Raw genomic sequence first — 14,536 nt, 5'->3', positions numbered from 1 at the left:
CTTTGCCTTGTTTACTCATCAGGGTGTAGTAAAGATAGTTTTCTTGTAACCTTACACTCCACTCACCTCCTCCACAGAATACACAGCAGCAGAAGGGGCCACTCGCTCCCCAACAGACGCCACCACCTCAGCAAACATCCTACGGTCCTCACTCTGCACAATGGAGGCCACGGGAGTCCCCAGCACCCGTACCCCATACTTAGACCACACACCAGCCCGCTCCAGCTCCACGCCACAGTTAAGGGCCGTCTGACCCCCAAAAGTGAGTAGGACGCCATCAGGACGCTCCGACTTGATGACCTGCGAGTGAATGGGTGTTCAGAAAAGGTGTTTGAGTGTATTGTTTTATTGATCTTGTTTGTATTGTGTGATGGTGTTCATTGCATTACTTTGTCTTTCTAGTTAATAATATCACTGATGCTCTGAAAGGGAAAAAGTGATCAAGTGTATTGTTTTATTAGTCTTCTCCTATCCTTGCTGTGTGAGGGTGTTCACTGTGTTCCTTTCTCCTTATAATTAATCCATGGTTACTTGTGATCTGAAGCCATTCACTGGAAAAAAGGTGAAAATAGTCAAAATTGGATGTTCCCTCAAGCAATTACAAATAAGTTTCCTCTGTCTTCTCATGTTTTGAATGATTTTTAATGTATTTTTGGTTTTCAGTGCATGGGCAAGAGAAATTATAAAAAATACAGTACCTCTAAATTCATACTAAATAAACATCTGTAAAAGCAAGAAAGGAAAAGTGAACAAAAAAGATAAAGTTTTGATATGCCCTGAACAAGTGTTGGATAAAGAGAGGGCATCAAAACATCCTCACCTGCTCCACATAAGAGGGAGTGATAGGCAGAAAGTACACCTTGTCTGCCAGGCCTTTACTCGTCTGCACTGTGGCAATGTTTGGGTTCATCAGTACTGACTCCACACCCTCCTCCTTCATGGCCTTGATAGCCTGGGAACCTGTGTGGCAAGGCAGTGTGGGCTTCAGTGCTGGTGGTGGTGGTGGTGGTGTTGGTTGTGGTGGTGGTGGTAGTGATGGTGGAAGTGGTGATGGTGGTGGTGATGGTGGTGGTGATGGTGGTGGTGATGGTGGTGATGATGATGGTGGTGGTGGTGGTGGTGGTGGTGGTGGTGGCAGTGCTACTAGTGGTGGTGGTGGTAGCAGTGGCTAATAATTTTTTTTAAATAATCCTTGTGAAACAAAGGATTCCAAATACAGACTGAAAATTTTAAACACATCACACTTATCAACTCACCAGAATAGTCAAACTCGCCTGCCTGACCAATGGAAAGGCCACCTGAGCCCAGAATGAGGATCTTCTTGGGGAGTTTCCCTGTCTCAGCCTGAGGCACCTCTGGCAGCGGCCTGGGGAGGGACAGGCAGCAGTCAGAAGAGTGAAAGTGATATGTTCTTCATGGCAGCAAAGACAAATGTTAAGACAAAAATAACCTACATGTCTATCTTTATACTAGGTTGTTGTTCAATTCCTAAGATAAACAGAAATTAATAAAAAAAATAAGGAGGAAGTGAGAGTAGGATTAAATTAAATAAATAAAAAAAAATAAACAAAACTATAAACATGACTTTTAATTACCTTATGGAGGAGATCAAAAGTGTGGATAAAGGTAGCAGCAATAAAAATGAATGAATGAATAAATAAATAAATGCAGTACAGGTACATACAGATTAAACTTAAAGCACAAGTTTTCCTGAACCATTTCACACATAATCCTTTCTTTTATTTCCTCCTATACTCTTTATATCTAACTTCCTACTCACTTATAGCTGATGTGTGAGGTGAGGGTGGCTGGCAGATCCCAGGCCTCCTTCGTCACACCATGGCTGGCCTGCTTCACCGCCTCCAGGAACACATCAAACAGGCTCTCCATGTCCTCTGGGCCAGCACAGTGCTCGGGGTGGAACTGCACGCTGGTGGATGGAGATTGGTGTGTAATGTGAGGGGTGATGTGGTGGTAATAAGCCATGATTACATAAGCCAGGATTACTGAGTTAGTATAATTTTCTTACAAGTACATAAATATAGAGAATTAGATTGATATACATAAACATAGATACAAAAAAATATTGATGGTTGGGTAGAGTAAAGCACAAACCTGCCTCTCACTCTCTCTTTTTGTCTCATACACACACACACACACACACACACATTAAAAGATATGGAGATGGGACAGCACGAGCATAGCTCTTTTCCCATAAAGCACAACTAGGTAAATAAATACACACACACCTGAAGAAGGGCAGGGAGCGGTGCGCAATGCCTTCATTGGAGTTGTCGTTCTTGTTGGTGAAGAGTGGCACCCATTCTGAGGGGATGGAGGCTGCGTCCACTGCGTAACCATGGTTCTGGGAGGTGATGAAGCAGCGGCGCGACCCTTCGTGCATGCAGGGCTGGTTGTGGCCACGGTTACCATACCTGTGAGGGAGGAGAGTGGAGTTGTTGTAGTGTACTCAAGTTGTGTTTGGTCTTGACTCTCTCACTGGGATATGTAACAATGAACAGCAGTAGAAGCAATGCACTAGAAGCAATGAGACACACACATACACACACACAGCATTCATAGCTTTAAAGATAAATATGACAAGTTAACTTTAAAAACATGACATTACAAGTTTGATTCAGTCCCATAAGAATACAACTAAACACACACACACACACACTACTCACTTCATCTTGTAGGTGGTACAGCCAGCAGCCACACACAGCAGCTGGTGGCCGAGACAGATGCCAAAGATGGGCTTGGTAGTGCTGGCTGCCATCACCGTGCGGATGTGTTCCACGGCAGTGCTGCACATCTGGGGGTCACCTGTGGGTCGTAAGGCAGCACAAGGTAGTAGTAGTAGTAGTAGTAGTAGTAGTAGTAGTAGTAGTAGTAGTAGTAGTAGTAGTAGTAGTAGTAGTAGTAGTAGTAGTGGTGGTGGTGGTGGTGGTGGTGGTGGTGGTGGTGGTGGTGGTTGTTACTGAGCAAAATTAAATAAGTTCTTACATCTCTATGGGAGGCTACAGCTGGGAATCAAGAGTCCAGTAACAGGAGAAAGAATGGAAAAAGAGAGAAGATCACCTCCTCACCTGGGCCGTTGCTGAGGAAGAGCCCGTCGTACTGTGTGGGATCAAGGGGATGGTCCCAGGGCACCACCGTCACACTCATGCGTCTCCTCAGCAGGCACCGCAGCTGGTTGTACTTCAGCCCAAAGTCCACCACCACCACCTTCACCTCCCCATCAGGGTTGTACACTCGGGGCTCCTGTTGCGAGATAGGTTAAGTTTGCTTATGTGAGGTGAGGTTTGGTTGGGTTGTGCTTGCTTTTGGTTTTGTTTACATGAGGATGCATAAGAAAGGGATGGATAGGAAGAGATGGATAAAAGAAGGAAGAATGAGAAAAACAAAAAAAGGAGAGATGAGAAAGAAGAGACAGTATGTAGGAAGGTAGATGTGAAAAGATGAAGAAGAGATGAGTGCTGCAATGAAGCAGAATAAGAAAAGAATAACTAAAAAAGGAAATAGCACAGATGAGAAAAGACGAAAAAAGAAAGATGAGAAGAGGAAGAATGTTGAAAGGAAGAAGGCAAAAGAAGATGAAGAAGAGAAGAGTGCTAGAATGAAGTGGAATAAGAAGAGGACAAGAGGCAGATGTTGACAAAGAGGATGGAGAAAGATTGAGAGATTGAAGAAAAGAAGAAAAAGAAAAAACAACAATAACAGCAAAACAAAAAATAAACAACAAAAATAATATACAATAACTAGCAAACTCAACCTAACCTGACCCAATGACCCACCTACCCACCTTGATGGACACCCTGGTCGACCAGATTGACCTTGTTGGGGTCATAAAAATCCGGGTCGTTGCTTTCATCCACCACGATCTTGCCAAGCAGTGAGCCATGTTCCCGAATCCTTAGAGGAGAAATGGATTTTAGAAGAGAAGAGACAGGGGAGAGTGGTATGAGAGGAGGAGAGGTGAGGAGATATGACAGAGAAGAGAAAGGTGGCAGAGAAGAGAAAGAGAAGGAAGGGAAATAGAAGGATAAGAGGAAGGGGAAAAGGAGGTGTGAGAAGGAAGGGTCAGAGGGGAGAGAGAGAGAGAGAGAGAGAGAGAGAGAGAGAGAGAGAGAGAGAGAGAGAGAGAGAGAGAGAGAGAGAGAGAGAGAGAGAGAGAGAGAGAAAGAGAGAGAGAGAGAGAGAGAGAGAGAGAGAGAGAGAGAGAGAGAGAGAGAGAGAGAGAGAGAGAGAGAGAGAGAGAGAGAGAGAGAGAGAGAGAGAGAGAGAGAGAGAGAGAGAGAGAGAGAGAAGGGAAATATAAGAATGAGAGGAGGGAGGAAAGAAAATATGGAAGGGAAGAGAGATAAAGGAGAAAACAGAAGTATAAGAGGAAGGCGAAAAAGGAGTATGGAGAGAGAGAGAGAGAGAGAGAGAGAGAGAGAGAGAGAGAGAGAGAGAGAGAGAGAGAGAGAGAGAGAGAGAGGGAGAGAGAGGAGAGAGAGAGAGAGAGAGAGAGAGAGGAGAGAGAGAGAGAGAGAGAGAGAGAGAGAGAGAGAGAGAGAGAGAGACCATTGCAATAACAGAGGTAGTGATAGCATTATTATATTCTCCTCCTCCTCCTCCTCTTTCTTCTTCTTCTTCCTCCTCCTCCTCATCCAAGTCCTCCATCCTTCTTCATCAATGTTATTTCCTTATTTTTTTTTTCAGCATCATTATCATCCTGTTCTTATCCACATAACATAATTCCTTTTTCTCTAACTCTTTTTTTTAATGTTCCTTTGTCTTCCTGCTGTTCTTCCTCATTTTCTTCCCCTGTTTCTCTTGTTTCCTCATTATTCCTCTTTTTTCCAATTCTTTCTTAATATTCCTTTGTCCTCCTGCTGTTCTTTTCTCATTTCTTTCTTCCCCTGTTTCTCTTTTCTCATTATTCTTTTCTCCAATTCTTTCAAATTTTTCTTCTACCTCTTATTCCTACTCCAACTTTTCCTTCCTTCCTTCCTCCTCTTCGATACAGAATACCACTGACCTCTATAGATCAATAACTTCCTCCTCCTCCTCCTCCTGCTCTATACACAATTCCAATGACCTCTTTACAGATCAATAACCTTCTCCTCCTCCTTCTCCTCTTCCTTCTTGTCATTCTCTTCTCTCCTTTCACATCACTGCCATTCATTTCAGCTGCTCCTCTTCCTCCTCTTCCTTTGTTAGTCCTCAGTTCCTTACTAAGAGTGACTTGCAATGTTGTGTTTGACTTATTGTGCTGATTTCATTATTATTATCTAAGCACCACTCCTAAAAGCTCAAAGGAATGGTTTATGTATGTGTGTTTAGGTATTACACTCTTCCTGTTCCTGGTCCTCCTACTCTTCCTTATTTCATGAAACTAATGAATCTCTCTCTCTCTCTCTCTCTCTCTCGTCTTCCCCTCTCCCATCCTCCTCATATTTTCTTTTCCCCCTTCCTCTTATCCTTCTATTTCCCTTCCCTCTCTTTCACCTTCCCTACACTCTCATACCTTCTTTCCCCTCCTTTCATCTCTCTCTCTCTCTCTCTCTCTCTCTCTCTCTCTCTCTCTCTCTCTCTCTCTCTCTCTCTCTTTATTATTATTATTATTATCATTATTATTATTATTATTATTATTATTATGAATATTTCTCCCCCTCCTCGTTTCTTATTATAGGAAAGTAAAAAGTTTCTTGCTTCTCTTTCTTCCTTTTTCTTGTTTTTTCTTCTTCCTGCAATACTCACTTCTTGGTGAGGTAAACAGCTTTTAAGCGCGAACAAAAAGGGTTCCAGCAATCAGTCTTTATGGGAGAACAAAAGAACCCCAACACTCACTTCTTAGTCAGCGCTCGGGTGTCAATGCCGTAGATGCCACACACCCCTTCACTCTGGAGCCATTGGTGCAGGGTGCGGACGGAGGCCCAGTGGGAAGGCTGCTGGCACACCTCCCCCACCACGAGGCCGCTCACCCACACACGCCGGCTCTCCACATTCCTGAAACAAAGACAACGAAATCATCAGTAACTCATCATTGTATTCTGAAACACTGTGCTCTCTCACCACGGCTATTTTCCAAAGGCCACAGAGATGATCAGCAGGATTTTCAAGAGAGAGAGAATACCACAACTTAACTAAAACACATTAAAACTTGCGAACACTCACTTTGGCAGGCTGAATTGGTCAAGAATGGTTGTGTCCGGCACCCCGTAGTTTCCAATCAAAGGGTAGGTCAGCACGAGCAGCTGGCCGCAGTACGAGGGGTCAGTGAGGGCCTCAGGGTACCCCACCATGCCCGTCTGGAACACTGGGGAGACGGCCGTAGCTGTTAGAACTCTCTCTCTCTCTCTCATACACACACACACACACACACACACTTAAAATATTCCATCACGTGCATCCGAACATCCGTGTGGATTACTGGTGGCGTAGGATTTGCGAGGAGCGTTGGTCTACTACTTGTCTAGCTAATACCATCATCGACTCGTGCTGGAAAGGCGACTCAATGGATGGCTAGGCGTAAACAACTTTATTAAGACGAATCACGTGGTCTTATCTCAGTCTTCTGCCGCGTCACACCCATTTAACACGCATTTTTGCACGCCCACACAACCACTCATTCAAAAGATCCAGCGTCCACCCATAATGGAGAAAAGAGAATGGTGGTGCAAGGTCAGACTTGTGAATCACGCGCTCGAACCCACAAATGATCTTATTCTGAAATTTCTGCCCACGCCTCGACTGTACTCAAGACTCTAGCTGAGGTGACACGGGTTTTTAAGGATGTTTCAATGATGCTAGTGACACGTAGTCTTTAGAACACGGTTAAATATCTCTGTGGCCTGTGAAAATAACTGTGGTGAAAGAGCAAAACGTAGAATTCTGAATAGGGATCTTTTTGATAAGTCACACGGGTTTTGAGGATGTTTTCATAGTTCTAATGACAAATTAACACAATTTCTGCATTATCGACAGGAGAAACACTCTTGAAAACCCGCTTAAATACTTCTGTGGCCTTTGAAAATAATCGCGGTAAGAGCTAAGCGTCTCTGAATACGTAAGCCTCACCCCCGCGAGACATGACGCTCTGACAAGCACTGCAGCAAGGTGCGATAAGCCTGAAGGTCGGAAACAGCCAGCGAGCCTCGATTTTTCATGGTAGGTGGCTGGCTGGGTCAACAGACTATCTACCTTGAGCTTCCCGTCGCACATCCATACTATACTGTGCATATTCATACTACTAGGCAGCCATACGCACCAATGTCGTATACTTAAAGGAATGAATGATTGGTGCAGCAGTGGTGGGTGGCAAGGTTAACTGACTTTACCTTCAGCTTTCCGTTTTTTTATTTTATTTATTTATCTATTTATCATGTAAGAGGGGCACAGGCCATGGGCAACGAAATGAGGTGTCAGTCCCCCAAAAAATAAGATCTAAAAGTATTAACTAAAATTATCTAGATACCTATTCATATTTGCATATTCATGGTATAACCAACCAGGCAGCCAATAGCAGCAATATAAAACAGTGTCTTGAGGACATACCTTGACCACGCTGCTCACGTACAACAATGAAGGCAGAAACACAGCGGGACAACTGGTTTTCCAAGCGTGGTCTGCCTCTTGATGTATGTATTCGCACTGTACTGGCGTTTGTGACGATAACTTTAAAATTTTCTACATCTCGTTATATCTTCCTAGTAAGAGTTAATGACATTGCCACGATGCATGTTAGGCGTAGCTAGGTAACATGAAAACACACACACACACACACACACACACACACACACACACTAATACTCACCCACTTCCCCCGCCGTGGACTCAGAAGCCCCGAACACCTCGCCTGGGAACGTCGTGCCATCCTCCAGCACCAGCCGCGCCTTCTTCGTCTGTCCCGCCGTCATCTTGCGCTCTGCTGGAGGAAGTGGTGGTCAGAGAGAGAGAGAGAGAGAGAGAGAGAGAGAGAGAGAGAGAGAGAGAGAGAGAGAGAGAGAGAGAGAGAGGGGGGGGGAAGACATGGTAACCAAGGAAAAATGGTGATGGAGGAGGAAAAGAGAAATAATAATAATAATAATAATAATAATAATAATAATAATAATAATAATAATAATAATAATAATAATAATGATAAGAAGAAGAAGAAGAAGGGGAAGGAGAGAAAAAGAAGGAAAGATCAAATGGAAGAAACAGGTGTAAAATAAATTAATACAAAAATAATTTATAAAAAACAATGAGACGGGTAGAGAAGAGAGAGAGAGAGAGAGAGAGAGAGAGAGAGAGAGAGAGAGAGAGAGAGAGAGGAGAGAGAGAGAGAGAGAGAGAGAATAACAGGAGGAAAGGATAACGGAGAACAAGTGAGGAATGTTATCAGTTTCACACGAGAGAGAGAGAGAGAGAGAGAGAGAGAGAGAGAGAGAGAGAGAGAGAGAGAGAGAGAGAGAGAGAGGAGAGAGAGAGAGAGAGAGATAGGTACCCCACCACGCAGGTATAGACACGTGACTATATATACATTAAAATGACAAAAACCAGCCACCCGGTTAAGCTTCACACAAACGTTTCACTTGGCCTAACGTTTCTTGGCCTTACTTGAATGTTGGCAGTGGTTGAGGTGCGGTGACACTGAAGCACTGCGGAGAGACAGACAGCTGCACTAGTCTTACTCTACTTGTCACTGTTGTAGCAATAGAAGAGAGAGAAGAGGAGAGGTAGTGTGCCCTATGCTAGCCGGGCATACACTAACTCTCTGTGTGCCTTAGGACGGGAGCTTTACCCCACAGCAACTTTACATTAGACCCGCGTTTAATTTAGCGTTCTCCTCTTATCTCTGCCTGACATGTGCTACTCTCTGATTTACATACACCAGTAGATGCTGTAATTACTGCACTGTTCCGTGGCGTTAATAAGGAAGTGAATACTCAAATATTTCATGTGATAACTGGGTCGCAGTTTTAAAATTTATGACGCGGGAAAAGTCACTCTACCCCAGCAGACACGTGTCCTTTCAGTGTCCTAACTTTACCAGGAAATAGAGAGATAATTACTATTATTATCAGTAGGACACTACCCAGCGTCCAAAGCCAACATCCTACCCTAGACACTGCCACCTTGGGACATCAGGAAAATGCAGTAAATACAGAGATATCTGCAAATGAATTGAAGGAGCAAGCGGCAGGTGAGTGTGTGGCGCGGCGTGGAGCAGTCGCTATGCCAACCCAGTCAAGGTCATTGAGGGGTGGACAGTACAGGTGATGGTTAGTTTAAATTTGATGAGGGGCACCTGTATTCTGTTTCCATCATCTCAGGTGAAGGATCCTAATAGGTTTAGGAATTAGGACTAAGTTTGGATCTATTTGTTTGTTATTTCTTGGTGTGTTTACGTTAGTTGCTGTTGTTGTGTTTTGTTCGTTAGGTGTTTGGTATGTTTCACCTGCGAGGTTTTGAAAGATGAACAACTTTTTCCTCTCTCTCTCTCTCTCTCTCTCTCTCTCTCTCTCTCTCTCTCTCTCTCTCTCTCTCTCTCTCTTTGATAACTTGATTCTTCCCCCATTTATCTATTTATTCTTTTATTATTCTCTCTCTCTCTCTCTCTCTCTCTCTCTCTCTCTCTCTCTCTCTCTCTCTCTCTCTCTCTCTCTGGTGCCTAATTTTCCATATTTTAGGTGGCTAATTTTCCACATTTTAACTTACAAGATTTTTTTTTCATCTCCAAAACCAAATTAATATCAGTAGTAGTAGTAGTAGTAGTAGTAGTAGTAGTAGTGGTAGCATTAATATGGCTTACAATACGAAATGATCTACCAAATAAATGTTTCCTCCCGCTCTGGGATTCGAACACGGGTCATTAGCCTCTGAACCACACACAGGTGATTAAGACCGACTGACTGACAGACAGAGCCACTGGTTAATTGACTGACTAAACGACTAATCTCAGAGCACAACATCACAAATAACACGTATGAATGTATGCATGTAGCCATTCACTGTAACACAACTGAAACAAGGGAGAAAGTCAGCGTAATTAATATCGGCAGAAGAACGCAGGTGTAATTAAGGTAGAAGGTCCCAGGTAACCTTTATCTTCCATCCCATCCCTACTTTTCAAGGGCATCCTCTTCCCCGGAGACTGAACGGTGATGTGCCTACCGCCTCCTCCTCCTTCTCCTTCTCCTGCTCCTTCTACTCGTCACATTTCATCTCCTCTTCCTCCTCTTCGTCCACCTTTTCCTCCTTGTCATCTTTCATCTTTTCCTCTTCCTTTTCTGTTTTTTCTGATCCTCCTCCTCCTTCTCTTCGTCGTCTTCCATCTTCTCATTCTTGTCATTTTTTATCATCTCTTTCTCCTCCTCTCTGTCATATTCCATCTTTTCTTACTCGTTTTTTTTTTCTTTTTCTGCTTCTCTAGTTCGTTTTGTATTCCTCCTCCTCCTCCTCCTCATTATTATTATCATTCATGTTCCTTCTATTCATTTTCTTCTTTTATTCTATCCTCTCTCTCTCTCTCTCTCTCTCTCTCTCTCTCTCTCTCTCTCTCTCTCTCTCTGGTATTTGATACACGTGGCCGGTCTGCACTGGGAGGTGAGAATCACTGGGGGTGTTCTATCAAGGCGATTTAAACCTGGACGTCAGCACTCACAATCTGGGAAAGCAACAGCCATGTGCATTCAACCAAGGAGTAAGAGTATTCAGAAATGCTTTGCTCACTCAACACGGCTGTTTTCAAAGGCCACAGAGATGATTTGCCGAGTTCTCAAGAGTGTTTTTCCTGTTAGCAATGTAGAAATGTTATCAATCTGTCACTAGAGCCGTGAAAACACTCTTAATAACAATGCACATTTCATTAACTTGCACGTTTTCTTTCTTTTGTGAAGATTGATGAGAAGTAGAATGAATTAAATGACAAGCTATACTCAAATTTTGTAGTGAAATAAAAAAGAATAATGATTAAAAACAAAGGAAAAAGTTACAGAAAACAAACGCAACATTTGTGAAAAGTGGTAAGTAAAATCAATTAAAATGACAACCACACTGTTCTCCCTCTGGCAACTCAAGCTATACTCAAATCTTGTAATGAAAGAAGGAAGGAAAGAAAGAAAGTAAAAAAAAGTCTTCAGATATACGTAAGTCCACATGTTTATCTGCTTCAGGTTCTCAGGGTACCTCCTTGATGCCGCCCGGGAGGTAAATTATTAATCCCCCCCCCCCTCTCTCTCTCTCTCTCTCTCTCTCTCTCTCTCTCTCTCTCTCTCTCTCTCTCTCTCTCTCTCTCTCTCTCTAGGGTTTTTCATGGTTCTAGTGAAAGTTAAAGAGAATTGTGCGTCATTAATGAAAGAAAATACCCATGAGGGACAGGACCAATCATCTTTGCGGCTACTGAATAAAGTCGCTACGATTGGCTTATTTAAAAAGTTAAGGCGCTGCAACATCATTATATGGCGCCGCTGCAAAATATCCAAAGCAACTAAAATACCAAGTCAAAGTAATGGTAATAATAACGAAACTGCGATAGTAAAAACAGTAAGTCACTAAAAATGCATATATATAAAAGAAAAGGAGATAAACTCTTTCATTGCGATATTAAACAATTAACAGCACTAGCAGTAATGCATGGAATCTTTATAAGCATCTACAAGAAAGAAGGGGATTAAAAAGAATAGATATTGCAATTTATAGTCAGTTTAATGATTGGAAGTGGCTTATTTAAGTAATGATGTCTCAGTGATTAGTAGTTAATGAAAGATGTACCAAATAGGAGTCAATAGGGTTAATCAGCGAAAATTTAGTCATTGCGAAAGAGTGGTTAAAAATAAGAGTTCTGTTTGCTCCCTGACTAGATTAAACAAGGGTTCTCGAATTTTCTGGTACCGTGGATCCTTTTACTGATTATTTATGTGGCGAACCCTTAACTAGGAGATAAATTCCCTCCCACCCTGCCCATTGACTTTAAAGCTGTCTGCAGGCTATAATTAACCAAAATTAATACAAATTATTGATTAATGAGTCCTTTATTAGAAGCTGCGTGCATATTTGGCCCAGTCTGACCCGCGCATGAGCCAAGATGATTCGTACAAAGGGGAATGTAAAAGATTTCGGTTCCGGATGTTTTGGAGTAGGATTCACCGCACACACATTGACCTGCCGTGTTCTCGGGATGTTCAGCAGACCACTGGGAACACGGAGGACCACGCTTTCAGACAATGCTTGGGATTTTGTCTTTTTTTTTTTCTGCTATTTTTTTTTTTTTAAGAGTTCGCCTATGTTTTTCTAAATTTTCTTTCGTTCTTTCTTATATTTTATACTGTCTTTTCCTCTGTATAATTTTTCCTCTGTATAATATTATTCTCTTCTTTCTTCTTCGTTCTTATTTTTTCAAGAGAAAGGTCTCAAGACACTTTTCTAATTTCGGCTCTTTTTTTTTAGGGACTGGCACTTCAGTTGGCTTTAAGTATACATATATTGTTTATTGCCCTTGACCGCCAACCCTTATATAAAAATAAAAAAAGTCGAACACTCCCTGACCATTACCATTACTCTCACTGACGCGTCACACCAGCGTCACGTGACATGCTCTTGATTACAAGGCAAGCATCCTCGTACTGGGCAGGAGTCATCATAGTTATCCAAATACGTGGTTGCGGTAGAATTCTCGGTGCTTTGATGACAGTTACATTGCCATATAAATCCTTAGCTTTGCCGTGCTGCACCCGTATACCCCCCGCACACGCACAACCTTGAGAGGTCAACCACCGCGTCGCCCTACCTGTCTGGCCGCTTGCTTGTCCGTCTGGCGCGAAGCCTCCCCACTGCGTCAGTAATGTGTCCAGTCTCGGGTCTAGCAGGGCAGCACACCTGAGGCTGCCGTGCTCGTGCAGATGTTTGGTTTGGTTGTTGCGGAAGTGCATTGTCCTCAGTGACTCAGTCTGTCTGTCCTGCGGCGCCACATGTGTTGGGCTGAGCCTTATGCAGGTGCTGGGGGTGTGGGGAGGGTATGGACATCTTGAATTTTTCATCGACATTAATTAGTGTGTGATGATTCCCTGGCGAGCGGTGATCGACGCCAACACGGCACGGTGCTGGTGCCTGAATGCTGCAGTGCCGCATTGAATACGTTGCTGCAGAATAACAAAGGCTGTGCCGCTCACAGAAAACGTGCAATTTGCGAGCAACACTAGCACAGGCTGATCAGATTAGCGCCACGCCAGCCCCGCTCTGCTCTGCTCCTTGATGTACGAGTATATAGATTTTTCTGATTTTTTTTAAAGAACGGGAATATTTGAAATATTAATATTTTATTGAATAAATCGTGAGTATTCCTTGATGGAAGGCGGCGGTGACCAAGGGTAAAGGACGGGGGGGAGGGGGGGCGGAGGTCACTCCCGACTGGCAGTGAGAGGGGAGTGACGTGCGTTCAGTAGGCTGGGCCCCGACCACACCATTACGTCCCTGGCCCAACACTGTAGTGCCGCCTCTGAACTCACCAAGGCGGTGCTTCACACTGCAGCTCTGCCCGGTGGGAGAGCCTGCGAGGACACTACTCTGGTTTTCCATGGAGTGACTGTTGCTGCCGAGTCAGAGATCCGTCTGTCCGTGGGGAGCCCATGGCACATATCATGGACACTGCGGCAAGCATAACACACCCTCTCTAATCCCAAGGCTTAGACTTAAACTGAACCTTAGTTCAGTTCACCCTGCTCTTGATATGTCCAGATTACAAAGGTATGCTGCAGCCACGCACGGTGCCTCAACCTTCCATTTTATGAAACTTATGCCCTTTATATTTCTGACCGAAATCATACTCGTACCACATCTACCTTACAACTTGCAAATACACTTCATTTTCCCTCCTCTATTCCACGCAGATGGTGTTGCTATTCTCTCTTCTATTTCTAAAGCTGAATTCTCCTTTTAGACTATTGTTGACAACTCCACACTGGATGATTCTGGGCTTGTTGCTCCTTCACGCCCTCTGACTACATTACAGGTGTTTACATAAAAATGCCTCCTTTTGCAAATTTACCGCCTAGGATACAAACAGACGATGATGACATGTATGTATTGAGTCTCGAGGCACCACAACACCTGCGGTCACGTGACGCCGGAATAAGAGGAGCACCACCACGAAACACCACGACCCGGGAATCCTCCGCCATTGATTGCAGATTAAAACGTATACTGGCACTTCCTATTGACGCAGGATTAAGCCAAGCCCGCGTGGAGGCTGCTTGTCATGCCCCCATCTGGTCTCATAACACTTCAACCCTGCCCTTCCCCCACCCCACTCCCCTGCGCTCCTCACCCCTCATTTCCCAACACTCCTGTGACTTTTATTACACAATGAACGATGCTTCTAGATTATACAGCTTCCGTCATCGCGTCCCGTAAGAGAGAGAGAGAGAGAGAGAGAGAGAGAGAGAGAGAGAGAGAGAGAGAGAGAGAGAGAGAGAGAGTCCGCTCCCCAAGATTAAAGAGAAAGCCGTACATTCACAGAACCATTAGTTACCTACGTATATTAGTAACATTTTTTTTCCTAATTAGC

At 43.7% G+C, this 14,536-nt stretch overlaps 1 protein-coding gene across 8 annotated transcripts in view; it reads right to left on the bottom strand.

Moving 5' to 3' along the window:
• The window catches only part of LOC135091358 (multifunctional protein CAD-like), a 64,436-nt gene extending 58,456 nt beyond the window's left edge, over nt 1-5,980 (bottom strand). For all 8 annotated transcript variants that reach the window (XM_063988926.1, XM_063988929.1, XM_063988927.1 and 5 more), the window contains exons 1-9: nt 5,839-5,980; nt 3,806-3,915; nt 3,090-3,264; nt 2,688-2,826; nt 2,250-2,435; nt 1,781-1,930; nt 1,257-1,366; nt 821-960; nt 67-300 (exon numbers count right to left, since the gene is read on the bottom strand). In XM_063988926.1, coding sequence (XP_063844996.1) covers nt 67-300; nt 821-960; nt 1,257-1,366; nt 1,781-1,930; nt 2,250-2,435; nt 2,688-2,826; nt 3,090-3,264; nt 3,806-3,904 — 1,233 coding nt within the window. In that variant the 5' untranslated portion in view covers nt 3,905-3,915; nt 5,839-5,980. The remainder of the gene's footprint in view (nt 1-66; nt 301-820; nt 961-1,256; nt 1,367-1,780; nt 1,931-2,249; nt 2,436-2,687; nt 2,827-3,089; nt 3,265-3,805; nt 3,916-5,838) is intronic.
• Nucleotides 5,981-14,536: the final 8,556 nt, after the last annotated feature.

The sequence above is a fragment of the Scylla paramamosain genome, chromosome 37 (genome assembly GCF_035594125.1).
Source record: "Scylla paramamosain isolate STU-SP2022 chromosome 37, ASM3559412v1, whole genome shotgun sequence".
Lineage (NCBI taxonomy): Eukaryota > Metazoa > Arthropoda > Malacostraca > Decapoda > Portunidae > Scylla > Scylla paramamosain.
Note: the sequence above shows the minus strand (reverse complement) of the source record. Positions and strands in the feature narration are given on the sequence as shown.